A 14341-nucleotide genomic window follows, 5' to 3' on the forward strand; every position below is an offset into this window, starting at 1 on the left:
TTTTTCTTCTTATGTGTAGTAATACTTTAGTCTTTTTTTTTTTTTTTTTTTAAGGTTTCAATGGAAAAATGAGGAGAAAACGAATCAAATGGTTTGACGAAGGTAAACTTCAGATATCATTAATTAATATTATCAAACTGCTGGGATGACTTAATTAATTTAACCATACGACAGAATGAATTAATTAACTTAATGCTTATATATAAAAAGAATGCTATGATCTTCTGTTTGATTGATTATTCGGGCATGGAAGATCAAGGAGCTACTTTTCCCCTTCTAACAGCCACGCGTGATGAAATTGATCGCCATGGCCGTCAATACTGTAAAACACCACCAGACAATGCAATCACAACAGAAGAATATTGTATTGTTTTTAAGTATATGTTTTTGTTTCTTTATTTTTTGGTGGGTTTTATCTTTTTACTCGTTTGCCCAATAGGTGCTCTACAAGGAACACCCTGTATTTCCATACCAATCGCCGAAATTCCAAGTTGATTCAGTCACTGTTTACCCGTTCTTCCTCTCTTCTTCTCCTATAACTGCCAATTGGATCATTGATGTTGATCAAAGATCATAACCATATGTTTCTGGTGGATAATTTATATTATGAGAATCTGCAAGCTTCAGTTATTTTCGAGAACAAAAATATCTCTACCACATCGATTGGATCTTTCTTTCAAGATATACATTACATAAAATCGGTGCAGGTTAATGTGCTTGTTTCCTCAGGAAGCATAAGCTCTAAGGTAGCAGAAGCTATTATTGCTGAAAGATGGAAAGCAGGGACTGTCAAATCTAAATATGAACCCAAGTAGGATCGCGCTTGTTTTGAGATTTTTCACTTTTGGACAATCTAAATATAAACCTAAAAGCAAGCTTAAAGCTTTAATGATGGACTCGAAGCTTAATATAAACAACTTGTATTCTAGAAAGTTGAACTGTTGGATGGGCTTCAAGTAGACCCAGACACCTTCAATTATTTAGACATTATTTTTTAAGAAAAGAAATTGAAAAAACCGGAAAAAGGAAAATTAGAGAATCGAGTTCCGCAAAAGAAAAAAAAGTAGACCACAAGGTTGGCGGGCGGCGGTAGCTGGTCATGGCTGACCGGTTTATTTTCTTTTTACGCGCTTTATTATTTTTATTATTATTCCTCTTTTATTTTTCTTTTTGTTATAGTCCTTAAGACTTTGTATCGAAATCAAATCCCTCATAATCAGCCACACTTTCCGTGTTACCATCACTCATTCAACCTTTCCTTTTTTACTTTTCCCTTTTCTTGTTTCAGAGTTTTCTTGAGGAACAAGAAGAGAAGTTTTCTTATTTTCTTTGTTTTGTTTCTTCTCCGATAATGGCTGCTTCAAGATGGATCAGGCCTGAGGTACACTTTCTTTCTTTCGTTTGTTTCTTGAGAAATTCTCTCAACATTCTGTCTTCTTCATTTTTTTTTTTTGGGTTCTATCGAGATTTGATTTTTTTTTTTTGTTGTTGTTTTATTAATATTTGATTGAATCACATTGATCTTTTGATTTGTGATTTTTTTTTTTTGACGATGGATGGATGGATGTAGTTTTTAATTTTATGAATCTAAGAAGATTGAATTTTGTTTTGATTTAATTTGTGGCGTTGATTTGGTAGGAAAGTCTTTTTTTTTTTTTTTTTTCCTTTTTCTAAATGAATTTGTTCTTTATTGTATAGGTATTTCCTCTTTTTGCTGCTGTTGGTGTAGCTGTTGGCATTTGTGGGATGCAACTTGTTAGGAATATATGCATCAATCCCGACGTCAGGTAATTTTCCGTTAGTTTTTGTTTTTTCAATCAATTGGTATTGCAGAAATTGAAAATAATGAGTTTGTGTTTCATTTGGTGTATAGGGTGACTAAAGAGAAGAGAGCTGCAGGAGTTCTTGATAACTTTGCAGAGGGTGAGAAATATGCAGAACATGGCTTGAGGAAGTTTGTTCGCAAGAAGCAGCCTCAGATAATGCCATCCATCAATGGCTTCTTCTCCGATCCTGATCTTCCAAGTTCCAAATAGAAAGTTCATTTTATAAGTTTAACATTGAAATCAGGCTTTCATATTTCAAGCTTTTGATCCAGAGGAAATAGGATTAAACAGTATTTTTCATTTTTTCCCCATTCAAAGAGCATTAAGCAATTGCATGTTGCATGTTGTTGGAGTTTTTTTTTTTTTTTTGTTTGATATATACATTCTTGAATAATAAAATTTCATTTTATTTTATCTCTATTATCATTGTTTTTCTTATTTTCTTTATGTCTAACACTTATCCTCATTATGTAGTTTTTATATTGCAAATTTGTTTGCTAATGTTTACTAATTGGATAGAACGGCTCATTGAAATCAATGATAATGTGCAATTAGGAAATTCTTTTCAAAAGTAAACTCTAAATCAAATCAATTGACTCAAATGACAAGAAGATTGCTGAAAATTAGTATAGCAGACTGCTTTCACAAATATAGTAGGATCTCACATGTCACAACCAGCTAATCTGCAATTTCTTCATTGCATTATGAACACATAAGTCTATATGCTGTTTCTTGAAATTGTAAGTCAGCAATTTACATTAAAGCGTAAAAACTTAAGTACTAATTAAGTCACATCTATTAAAATATTTTCCTTGCTCCCTAATCTGTACACGGTGTTTGTTTGTTTGTTTGTTTTCTTTCTGCTGATTAGTTTTTGACTACTATATTAGATCAACTGCATTTTCAATCAAACTACACTAATTAAAATGATTAAATATTGAAGCTGGAGCCTAGTATGTCCTGTATCAACAACGATGTCAGTTCCTGTTTGATGATCTCCTCAAGAACTCAGTGACCAACTTTGAAAATGCAGATGCATTGTCCTTGAGCAACTGTGCTGGGGAGTCATACTCTACCACTTTGCCTGCATTAATTAAAATGATTACATTAATAAATTAATATTATTCAGAAAATGCAGCATGCAGTTGGAGCATAAGTTATAAACTCATTTATGTTCTTTGGTCTTATATCAATGTCTTAATTTATATGTATAGATTTTAATTATCACCCTGAAAATATCTGATGTTCTCTATATTGCTTCTGTTGGCAGAACCAACAAAGAAAAATACTCGCAATGCATATATTTCTTAACCATTACACTGGCTTATCAGACTTTGAAAGTTTTAGCCTATAGACACAAAATCTACGGTAGTGTGGTTTATATTTATGAAGCAAAAATATTCATCTTTATAGGATAGCATCAACTTACCTTCATCAAGAACCAAAACCAAGTCATTATCAATGACTGTAGGTATTCGATGGGCTACAGTAATGACTGTGCATCTAGTTGTTTCTTCTTTTATTGTTCCTTGAATGATATTGTCTGTCGCTGTATCAATAGAAGCTGTAGCCTCATCTAATACCAAAATTCTCCTCTTCTTTAGAAGCACTCTAGCCAGACAAACAAGCTGCCTTTGTCCAACGCTCCAGTTTTCTCCATCTTCAACAACTGCTTTGTCCCCGGGAATTTAGAATAAGGAGTAATAAAAGGCAACATTCTAAAGACAGAAAAAATCTGGCTTGAGAATATTTAAGTAATAAATATCTACCTGGTGCTTCAAGAAGCCTTTGATCCTGCCTTACTATATCAGCAAGACGACACTTGTTGAGAACCTGAAAAGCATATTGGTTCAGTAGGCATAATTTCAGATCATTCTGTACAGGGAATAGGGTTCTGGTTCTTACCTCCCAGATTTCTTGATCTGAGTGTTGTTGGAAGGGATCTAGGTTGCTTCTTACAGTTCCTTGAAATAATGTGGGATCTTGTGGTATTATACCTAGCTTAGACCTCAAATCTTGCAAACCTATCTTGGAAATATCCAGTCCATCAATAAGAATCTGGCCTTCTGAGGGCTCAATCACTCTAAACAGAGCTTGAATCAAAGTAGACTTTCCACTTCCTGTTCTGCCCACAACACCAATTTTCTTCCCTCCTGGGAAAGTACATGTTATTGACTTGAGAACCATTGGAAGTGTAGGACTATATTGGACACACAGGCTTACTAGATCAATTCTTCCATCCATTGGCCATTCAGGATGTGGCCTACAATCTTCAATCTCCAAAGGAGCTTCACTGGGTATGTTAGTAAATTGAAGGATCCTTTCAACTGATATCATTTTGTTCTCAACATTGCATAAGTTCCATATAACCCAAGCCTGAAGAACATTCAGGTTCAGACCATAGGTAGCTGCCATCCCTGCCAAGGCTGATATCCAGTGTAGCTGTCATTAGTAATATTTACATTTAAGGGAGCCCTTGCATATCATAGAAGGCCGTACATGAAATTACAATTTACAAATGAAAAGATGGATACAAGGGGCAAAAGAGCTTACTGGGATCAATAGCAGACCTAGGAAGGCTCACCAAGATAATCAGAACAAGGAAGAAAACAAGGTTGAAAAGAAAATTGATTCGAACGCAAAGCCATTCCATTGTGCCTGTGTTGTGGAAGACTATGCGAGAATAGTCATCAATCAGGCTCTGATTTCTCCTTATGAAGCGATCATCCTGATTGAAACAGTGAATAGTTGCTGCCCCTGTAATAGATTCTGAAAAGTGATGCAAGATAGGAGCCTTTCTAATTCCAACCATCCTGGCTAATTCTCTAGCAGTTGTGATGTAATAGGCCTGTACATGTGTTGATTAAGAACCAATCTCTTAAAAATGATTTGAATGGAATTGACAAAAAAAGCCAAATGCAACTGTTCTTACCTGATACCAGATGGAGATTCCAAGGATGACAAGAAAGAGAAAGAAGACCTGCCAAGCAACCTGAGACATTAGGATAACTATGCTCAACAGCTGAATTAGTGCAAATGCCAATCCTGCTAATCTGTAGGGAATATCTGTGTCTACTGTGCTTTGATCTGTAGATGACTGTAAGGGCAAAAAAAAAAGAGTATTATTTCTCGTGGATATGTATTCATAAAAGAGAAATGAAAATTATTGAAAATGCAAATAAATAAAAGTGCTTACCCTGTTGAGAATTCTACTTGAAGGCGTTGAATCAAAAAACGAAATAGGTGCTCGAAAAACTGATCTGATCATCCCAAGGAAGAGCCTCTGAGCAGTCTCAACAGCAATAGTTGCCAGCAAAACTGCTCTCCCTAATATAAAGATGGAGCTTCCACCAGACAACATAATGAATATCCCAATCAATCTCTCTCTGGTGATTTTGTGTCTGTCCTCTGATGCCCAAGCAATCCAATAATTGCTGCACATCTGCAGTCCCTGGAAAAGGACTTGGCAAAGAAGGATGACGGGAACAAGGCCTCCTTTATAAGCCGAAGTAACAAAAGTTGAGTAAACACTCCATTTCACTCTACCAGTTTCAGATTCTTCTTCTTGATTTATGTCTGAAAATCTATTGTAACTAATGAGCTCTTCAACCTTTTCTTCTGTGACCTCATTTTGATTGAAGTGACAGGGTCTGATTAAGGCATTATCTTCTGAGTTTGGGTTAACTTGGTTCAGTGACTTTTTATGGGCAGCCATTTGTCTAACAAGTTCACTGGCAGGATCTGCAATTAAATCCTCATATTTTCCTGACTGAACAATTATACCGTCTTTCATCACCTGTAAGGATGCACTTGTGAGTGAAAAATGAGACACTTGATAGAAAAAATCTGATAATTCATGAATATTTGAAAGAAGACTCTGATTGCTTACAAGAATAAGATCTGCAGCATCTAAAAATTCCAGTTGATGTGTAGCATATATGACAGTCTTCTGAGACAAGAGTTGCTTGAGGCATTTCTGCAGAGAAAACGAGCTCAACTTTCAAAGAAATTACAGGACAAGAATTTGGTTGTAGTCTTATAGAAGCAAAGTTGATAGATTAACAATGGAAAAGCTCAAATAATAACAGGGACGTCCTCGGTGCTTACCTTGAATAAATGCGTTCCAGTATGTGCATCAACAGCACTGAAAGGGTCATCAAGAATATAAATATCCGAATCACTATACACAGCTCTTGCAAGCTGAATTCTCTGCTTTTGTCCACCACTCAAGTTAATCCCTCTCTCCCCAATCACAGTCAAATCTCCATGAACCCAAATCCTAATATCCTGGTTCAGAGCACATCCTTCCAGAACGTCCTCATAGAAGGCCTGATTCATATCCTTGCCAAACAACACATTTTCTTTCACTGTTCCTGTTTGAATCCAAGCGCTTTGGGGAACATAAGCTTTCTTTCCATAAACCTTAGTTGCTTCTCCAGAAGTTCTGGGGATTTCACCAAGTATGCTGCACAGTAGGCTTGATTTACCAGACCCTACTGATCCACAAACTGCAACTTTATAACCCTTCATTATTTTCATTCTCTGTGTAATTTTAATAGTAGGTTTTCTTGAGTTCTGATCACTTGTTTCCCAAGCATACTCTCCGGTCTCAATTTCGATTGCAACATCAGATGCTTGTGGAATGTGATAAGGTATCTGCTTTCTTTGACCTTCTTCTCTGATAAACTCTTGAACGCGATCAATTGATACCTTAGTTTGAGCAATCATGGACATAAGCTCAGGCAGGTTATAGATTGGTTCTTGCAAAATTCGGAAAGTGGCTAACGCTGAGAGGACTCTACCTGTTGTTAATGGTGTTTCTATTAAAATGCATACTCCAAAGGAAATAACAGAAACTAGAGTTGGAGAAGCCCAAAAGAGAAAGGCTATTGCTGAACTTGTATAGAGATATCCTCGCAAATGATTTCTTTCAGTCTCTCTAAGTTGAAGAAGCCTCTCTAAAAATTTAGATTCCCATGAGTAAAGTTTCAAGACTCTCATGCTTTTGAGAGTTTCTGAAGTTGCTTTAATTCTTGAATCCTTGGCTTCCATAATCCTGGAGTGCAGCTTTTCTTGCCTATTGGCCAATGGTGTGTTGCTCACCATAACCAATATTGTAGAAGAAACAGCAGCAATTGAGGGGACAGCTCCCAAAGTCCTATACAAAATTACAAGGGCTAAGAAGACCTGAAGTGGTAGCAACCATACTCCATGAATATTGAAACAGAAGTCTCCAATTCTTTCAACATCCACATTTATCATATTTATGATTTTACCATTTCTTGGACCAGAACATCTTACTGACAGAGATTTCTTGTATATTAGTGCCATAAGAGCTGCTCTTACTCGTATGCCAATACGCTGAGCACCAAAATACCATTGTCGTTGAGTTAGTGATTCGACTGTCTTTGAGAAAAAGAATATACATGCAAGAATAAAGCCATTAATGTAGCTTGAATCCTCTTTTTCTGATAAAAAATTCACAAAGCTTGTGATCAAAAGGGGACCCACATAGGAGGCAATTGTATTAACTCCTGCAGAGGAAAAAAAATGAAGAGAAGCTGAAAAAAAAGGAAAAAATAAGGAAAGAAAAACGGAATAAAAGACAAGTGTTAAGCCAAATCCAAAAAAATACCTGCAAAAACCCCATTCATCGTCAGGGATTTCCATATTGCAAAAGCTATGGCCTTAGGCAAGTTAGTTGTTTCATTTTTTCTTTTCAAAAATGATTCTTCAAGCAATGAAGAAGCAGACTTTGCTGTTTCTGATTTTGGAACTGATGGTACATGAGATAACTTTATTTTTTGTTTTCTTCCTTGACTAAATAATGGATTTAGCCATTGGAAGGTGACATGGCTCCAAATTCCAGCATTAGAAAAACTGGTTGATTCTTTTGATTCACTATTGTGTTCAGTATTACTAGAAGTGAATGTTGAAGCATTGAAACAAAGCAGTATGGACAATGGTAAGGAAATGAAATCAACAATGCTAGTTTCAGGCAAAGAGATAAACGGTTCTATTTCTATGGAAGTGAAATTGTTAATCAAGTAAATGGAGACAGAAAGTGTATAGAAAATGGAAGAAAAGATCCACCAAAAAATTAGAACTATGGGCCATCTGTTGCCTTCTCTAATAGTAGTGCTTTTAGAATAGAATGCAACTATTGAAGCTAAAATCCAAGTCATAGAACAGAAGATGGATTTAGAGTTAAAATTTCTTCTATCATACCAGAATTCATAAAACCCAAAATAAAGATTCAGGGTAGCAATTAAGACATTACAAAGAAAAGTTATTGCAGTAAACAAGGTAGAAATTTCTACCCTGCCTAAATCACTACCCTCTCTCCTTCTTTTCAAGATTTGTATCAAAAACCATCCCAATAATAATGTGGAAAAAGCTACATTGACAGTATCTATGAAGATATCTACACTAAGTCCTGAAAACAAATCCCATATCCTCTTTTTATTCACCAAACCAAGAAAATTGAAGCCAAAGCCTGAAACTTCACACCAGAAACAACCAGAAAGAGTATTATCTGCCATGTTTAAAGACCTGCGGGGGGAAAAAGGGACAAAAAAAATCCTTCAATGGCTTAGAAAACGAAAATGAGGAAAACCCATTTGAGAAATCATTATAAAAAAAGAAATGGAAGGAACAAGCAAACAAATTGAAACTCGTATGTGAGTGAAATTGTTTCAGAAAGACAAACCTGCAAATACAAATAGTGCGAAAGGCAGCACGTGGGGATAAAAAGGTTAGTGAGGTGTGAAGGATTTATATAGATGAATATAACATAATAAAATATTTAAATACTATAATAAAAAACAATCACCATCTCCATTAAATTCTTTGTTTCTACTTGCCTTGCAGTAGGTCACCTCCATTTCCGCCCTAAAAGGCTAAAACGTTGTGTGATTAGCATTTATTTGAATGATAACAAAATGGGACCAAAATCTAAACAGCTTTAGCATATCTTTATATATATTCATCTCTATGACTCTTCAAGTCTTACTGGTCAATTTAACCATATTCTAAGGACATATCCTTTCAATTATGTCGTCATTTTAATTATATGGATCTTGTACAATTTTTTTTTTTTTTTTTTTTGTTTTATAAGCACCGAATGTTCAAAAGTACATGCACTTTGATTACGTCGAACTCAATATTTATTTACTCTTTTTTTTTTCTCGGATATTAAAATATGCGTTTCCACAATTATACAATTTAGTCAATTATATTACATTTTATCCTTATTTGATGGCTACATATCTTTTATGTTATATATAAAATCAAATTTTATTTCATATAGGAAATTTTTTAATTTATTCTCAATAACGCTTTTGTCATTTAGTCTATAGCGTCCCATAAAAGCATGTTTGATAAATACATATAACTTTCCAATAAAGTATTCAAATGAAAAGATCCATTAATTTTATATATACACTATAAAAATATTAACTCGCGCATTGTGTGTTTTCTAGTTAACTAACAAAAATAATTTAAATTGAAGAAAGATCTTATTTCTTTTTGGAAATAAAAATTTCTCTTATTTTTCTTCCCCTGAATTCCCAATAAATAGCATAGAAAACAACCATTTAGACTGAAGGACAAAAAAAAAAAAAATAATAATATACATTGCAAATGGGTCCTCAATTTCATATCTTGTTTCTTGAAGTTGTGTGTATGCTAAATGAACAACAACTATGTATTGCTTATTTTATATGTTCTAGTTATGCTAAATGGAACCCATGTGCTTCAATCACATCATAATAAATTATATTTGCATATGTCAAATGCATCAAATTCTATATTATGATTTTCCTAATGCAATTTTTCAACTTCTCTTCTCTGAGTTATGGATAAAAAGTACAACGTCTCTAAAAAAAATAGAAGATATTTTATTATTTTTATATTGTTATGAACCGTATCAGCGTTAAATTTAAAATTATGATTATTTTGATTTTTTAAGTCTAATGAATGCTAAATTTATTTTCATATAACATTGAGTTTAAGATAGGTATAAAGTTTTAAACTTTATGAGTGGAACAAAATATAATTATCCATTAGTGTATGGGAGTTTTTTTTTTTAATTAATTATTATGCAAATGAATAACTTTTTATAAAGCAGGACAAAATTTGTTGGACAACAGATTGATGGAACATGGCTTGTTTCATATCAAGAATATTTACACCTTGAGTTCCACATTTCCACTAGCATATGATATGGCTGCCTACTCCATTAATTGAGCCAACCCTGGTCCTAGGGTGAGTTCCCAATAAACTGTGGGCACCTAATTCACATGTCTGTCAGTTTTAAACAAGTAATAGGGAAGATCCAACCTTCAGGAGCTGTCCAGCAGCTTCTTCTACCTGTCCAACACTTGCTTCAAAAGAAATGGGTGTGCAAAGTTGACTGTGTTTATAAGTAGAGATATGCAAAACCACCGATCAAACCGAACCATTTCAATTCGGTTCAGTCATCCATTCGATAGAGGTTCAGTTTATTTGTTTTGAACCGTATTTATTATTTAGTTCAAATTAGTTTCATGAAAATTGATCGGTTGGGTTTAAAACTGAATTGACATGGCAAAAAACGACTAAAATGTTGTATCGATGGTTCAGGTCAATTCGATTTATATGCCATTTCGGTTCGATTTGTATTTTTTTGCAATCAAACTGAACCAACTGTTTACTTACCTATTTGTGTGGATTACTGTCTAAACAAATTGGCAAGTAACACATCTGTCATCCATATCTTCATAGATCTCCTTCCAGATATGTCTTCATGGATTGCATGATATTACTGGTTTAACTTATTGTAGATTGTGAATATGCTTTTACACTTTTGTTCTCTTCTTTTACCCAAAAAAAAGATGGAAAGGAGAGAAGAACAAATGAAATAAAGTTAAATTTTAAATAATGAAAAAATGAATTTATATGTTTCTAGAATTAGAAATAAAATTTATAAAAGGGAAAAAAATATAATTTTGAAAAGTTTGAAGATGATAATCTCAAAGCTAACACAGGGTTTAGATATAACAACACATTATAAAGATGATATAACCCAATGAATAAAAAAAAAATTATAAATTCATAAAGTCAAAAAAATTATGAATTTATGAGATCCAAAAGGGAATCTTCGATGTGCTTTGCCATTATCCTATGGTGGTGAGAATATTTTACTTTTCTGAGAGGATGCATGCGGCTGAAGGCTTGTGGACCCATCTAATAAAGTGGTGATGATCAAAGATTGAAAGTCAATTTCGGGCCACTGATTTTGATTTTGACTTTGATCAATTCAGAGACAATATCAATTTATTGTCTTCTTAATCTTACATTTCTCCATCTAATTAAAACACGTGGTGGCCACGCAATGAACTTGTGGAAAGTGAAAGCAAGCCCCGAGTATATATGTGCTCATGTCGTGACTCAATATCGTTAGTGATGATTGGACATGTATATTTTAAGACACATAGGAATTGAAACGTCTTTAAGAAATTAATGACATTATTAATTTTATTAATGATGTTCAACTCCCTCAAAATCTATTAATCAATGATATTAAAATATAATTTCATTTAAAATAAAAAAACTCTACCTATTAAAATAATATTTAAATTTAAAATCGTATTGGGTGTATTTAAACTCTATTCAATTCGTTTGACTTAATTAAAATAATTTTATTACTATTATACACATTTCTCTCAATCATAGTAAGTAATATAAATTCACAGTCATTTATTAAATGAAAATTTTTTTAATTTAATAAAAATAATGCTATTATTAGGAGAATTTTATCATAATATTACATTTAATTCAAAATGAAGCAAATAGAAAAATAAAATTCATAAATATGTCTCATAGTCATCTTGACGTACATTGTACCTGTCAAAATGGAAATCTGATCAATTTGAATTTTCTATTGATGGTAATATACCTAATTTATTTCTGATTCCGACCATATAGATATCGATATAGAAATTGCTACATTAATTGAGAATTATAATATTTTTTTATTTTAATTTTTTTCTTCAGTGTTTTGGACTTATTAGCTGCCTACCAAAATGGTACAAACCTCAATTTTGCAATGACTAACTTGTTGGTCTATATTTTATAGCCAAAAAGAAAAAGGTTAGTGCCTTGCGGTGGCACCATGTTTTTTTTTTTCCCCTTTGAATTCGTATTAATTTTTTTTATATTTTTTCACAAAGTTCCAAAAAAATTATAAATTTTTATTTATTGTTAAATGCGTACTCATCCAAATTCCAAGTTGACCTGATCACGAGTTCAATGTATCCAGGTTGGCAACTTCAGTGTTATATATATATATATATATATATATATATATATATTGAACTATAACACGTAAAAATAGTTATCTACTGAGTTTAACGATTAACTATTTTCATTTTGAAATATTCGTGATTATTCGTCTTCATAGATGCGTTTTTTATGAATAGATAATCACAACGTTTTATTATTAAGGAGAAATTTATAAAATTTATAAAGTTAACATCTAAATTATATATAAAAAAAAATCATATATTTTTAGCAACAATTATCAAGATGTAGTCATCGCTGACGAATTATTTATTTCTTTATAAAAGACAAAACATGATATAATTTTCAAAATAAATGGACTCTAGCATTCTGATTCCATGAATCAAAACCCTAGGAGTTTCATTATCAAAGGATCATTTTCAAAATTAATGGAGTAATTTAGTATTAGGTGATGAGCAAGAAGTTTGATTTTGGAAACAGTAAAGTGTTAACAAAATGAGGAAACTAATGAACACATAATGACGACACTCAGAACAACACTATGAAGAAAGAGAAAGAAAGAAAGATAGAAATGCTTGGAACTTTCATCCCTGTAGAAGATGAAACCTTTCAATATAGGTAGAAAGGACCACAACGAGGATCAAATTCACCACCATGCACTACCTTTTCATTATTAAGTCATGTTTGTTTACATCAAAGTTCTGTTCCTTTTGGATCAAAACTAAAAAAATTTTTATTCCAAGCACGAAGCACAGATATTTATATATTACTACTAAATATTATTTATGAAATTAGGATAAAATAGACCCACTTGTGCTTGACAGTAATAACCCAACAATGAAACAAATCCTGAACACAGAATACAAACTCAGGAAAAGATTGCAAGAAGGGTTCATCACTTGGGAAACTGTTATTCAAAGCCTTAGCAGAAGGACCACTTAGCCAGAAACCATTTTTCTTGTTGTATGCTTTTTTGTTTTTTAATCTTTTATGTGGTGATTTGGACAAATCCACAAAGGAAAGACTGAAAACGCAGACCTCAATGTGTCTTTTGCCATGTGAGTGTTGATCTCAAAAATATATCCTCCACTCTAGCTGGATGGATAACCCCAAATTTTTATTTTCTTTTTCTAAAACTTCTTTCAACCTTTTATCTCATCTTGCATTCAAATATGAGATTTCTCCATCAAAATTTAAGGCCTTAATGAATATTTTTTACCTTAATGAGACACAAAGGTGGCTAAATATTTGGTGGGACACAGAGAAAAGGGCTTCCAACATCATAAAAAGAAAATTATTTTTCAGTTCCCACTTTACAGGAAAACTAGAATAATCTTTGTCCTTAGCCTTACAAGAACAGTTGTCTTATTCATACCACTTGGCTTGAATTATTTTCAGATATTTGATACGTTTAGAGTAGGATATGAGTTTAGGTTGATTGATACTTATCACTTATAAATACTCTATCTTGTATCAGTAAATATGGTAATATTTTAAAATTTATGAACAATTTATTCACTTCAAGAAAATAATTATTTAAACAGGTTTGAAATTTAAAATTTTAAAAGTATTTCAAGCACGGTTAATATCAACGTGTCTAAGAATTACATGAGAATCAAATGCCCTAAAAATATTTTTTTAAAAGATATTGAAAATTTTACATATTGGATTCCCATGGGAACCCTGTCCCTACCAGCAAGGAAGGAATTTTCCTGATTACGATGGAGAGAGGGAACGGAGAAATTGCCCTTTGCTTTGCCATCCTAAATGGAGTGAGTAGTTAGTTGCAGTTGAAACGACATTGACTTTAGGCGGCTCAGTATTCAATTTCTGAGCCGCCATCACCTTTTACTTTTTATTTTTTATTTTTTTTATTTGGCGGAGTGAGAGAAAATAGTAAGTAAATTGCAATTGCTTGGCAGGAAGCCCACATAAGGAAGAGTTGGGTATTTGTGAACTTGGAGGGTTCAGGATTGTTATGGCTCGAGTAGTTTGCCATTGGGCTACATAGCCCAATCCAATACTATTAATCAATTTCAAAAGTATTATAAGACTTTTAAATCAAATTTAATATTATTAATATATATAGAAAATAGATTTTTTTTTTAACCATAAGTTATTCAAAATTCACTGTTCGACTAATTTGAATTCGAGTCGGACATACCCACAAAAAGAGGCAAAGCGTTCTCTCCTTAGTGTTTAAAGAAACACTATACCTAGAGTTGAACTCAAAA

At 32.9% G+C, this 14341-nt stretch overlaps 2 protein-coding genes across 7 annotated transcripts; one reads left to right on the plus strand and one right to left on the minus strand.

Moving 5' to 3' along the window:
• Positions 1-1056: 1056 nt before the first annotated feature.
• On the plus strand, positions 1057-2246 carry LOC105644761 (uncharacterized). 2 transcript variants are annotated; one of them, XM_089719168.1, is made up of 4 exons: positions 1057-1075; positions 1289-1381; positions 1699-1787; positions 1874-2246. In XM_089719168.1, the coding sequence occupies exons 2-4, from the start codon at positions 1352-1354 to the stop codon at positions 2034-2036; spliced, it is 282 nt and encodes a 93-aa protein (XP_089575294.1). In that variant the 5' UTR covers positions 1057-1075; positions 1289-1351; the 3' UTR covers positions 2037-2246. The 2 variants fall into 2 exon arrangements, with proteins under 2 accessions (XP_089575294.1, XP_012085615.1); XM_012230225.2 differs by lacking the exon at positions 1057-1075 and adding an exon at positions 1092-1110.
• A 259-nt stretch (positions 2247-2505) lies between these two features.
• On the minus strand, positions 2506-8529 carry LOC105644759 (ABC transporter C family member 3). 5 transcript variants are annotated; one of them, XM_020683458.3, is made up of 10 exons: positions 7462-8526; positions 5934-7360; positions 5716-5802; positions 5023-5622; positions 4759-4923; positions 4380-4674; positions 3732-4252; positions 3596-3659; positions 3256-3495; positions 2506-2910 (listed from the first exon to the last, which is right to left on the minus strand). In XM_020683458.3, exons 1-10 carry the CDS (start codon positions 8366-8368, stop codon positions 2804-2806), a joined length of 4413 nt encoding a protein of 1470 aa, XP_020539117.1. In that variant the 5' UTR covers positions 8369-8526; the 3' UTR covers positions 2506-2803. The 5 variants fall into 5 exon arrangements, 4 of the variants coding, with proteins under 4 accessions (XP_020539117.1, XP_089575289.1, XP_089575287.1 ...); XM_089719163.1 differs by lacking the exon at positions 7462-8526 and having other exon boundaries at positions 5934-6984; positions 7103-7237; XM_089719161.1 differs by lacking the exons at positions 2506-2910; positions 3256-3495; positions 3596-3659 and having other exon boundaries at positions 3785-3979; positions 4050-4252; positions 7462-8529.
• Between the last annotated feature and the right edge of the window lie 5812 nt (positions 8530-14341).

Source organism: Jatropha curcas, chromosome 3 (assembly GCF_041381405.1).
Source record: "Jatropha curcas cultivar XTBG-Jc1 chromosome 3, XTBG_Jcur_1.0, whole genome shotgun sequence".
Taxonomy (NCBI): Eukaryota; Viridiplantae; Streptophyta; class Magnoliopsida; order Malpighiales; family Euphorbiaceae; genus Jatropha; species Jatropha curcas.

Excerpts from the sequence above, each read along its gene's own strand:
- LOC105644761 (XM_089719168.1), top strand. The coding sequence starts at position 1,352 with ATGGCTGCTTCAAGATGGATCAGGCCTGAG. Across the intron at positions 1,382-1,698 it reads CAAGATGGATCAGGCCTGAG|GTATTTCCTCTTTTTGCTGC; the intron begins GTACACTTTCTT and ends TTTATTGTATAG. Across the intron at positions 1,788-1,873 it reads TGCATCAATCCCGACGTCAG|GGTGACTAAAGAGAAGAGAG; the intron begins GTAATTTTCCGT and ends TTTGGTGTATAG.
- LOC105644759 (XM_020683458.3), bottom strand. The coding sequence starts at position 8,368 with ATGGCAGATAATACTCTTTCTGGTTGTTTCTGGTGTGAAGTTTCAGGC. Across the intron at positions 4,924-5,022 it reads CAAGTAGAATTCTCAACAGG|TCATCTACAGATCAAAGCAC; the intron begins GTAAGCACTTTT and ends TTGCCCTTACAG. Across the intron at positions 2,911-3,255 it reads GGTTTTGGTTCTTGATGAAG|GCAAAGTGGTAGAGTATGAC; the intron begins GTAAGTTGATGC and ends TAATTAATGCAG.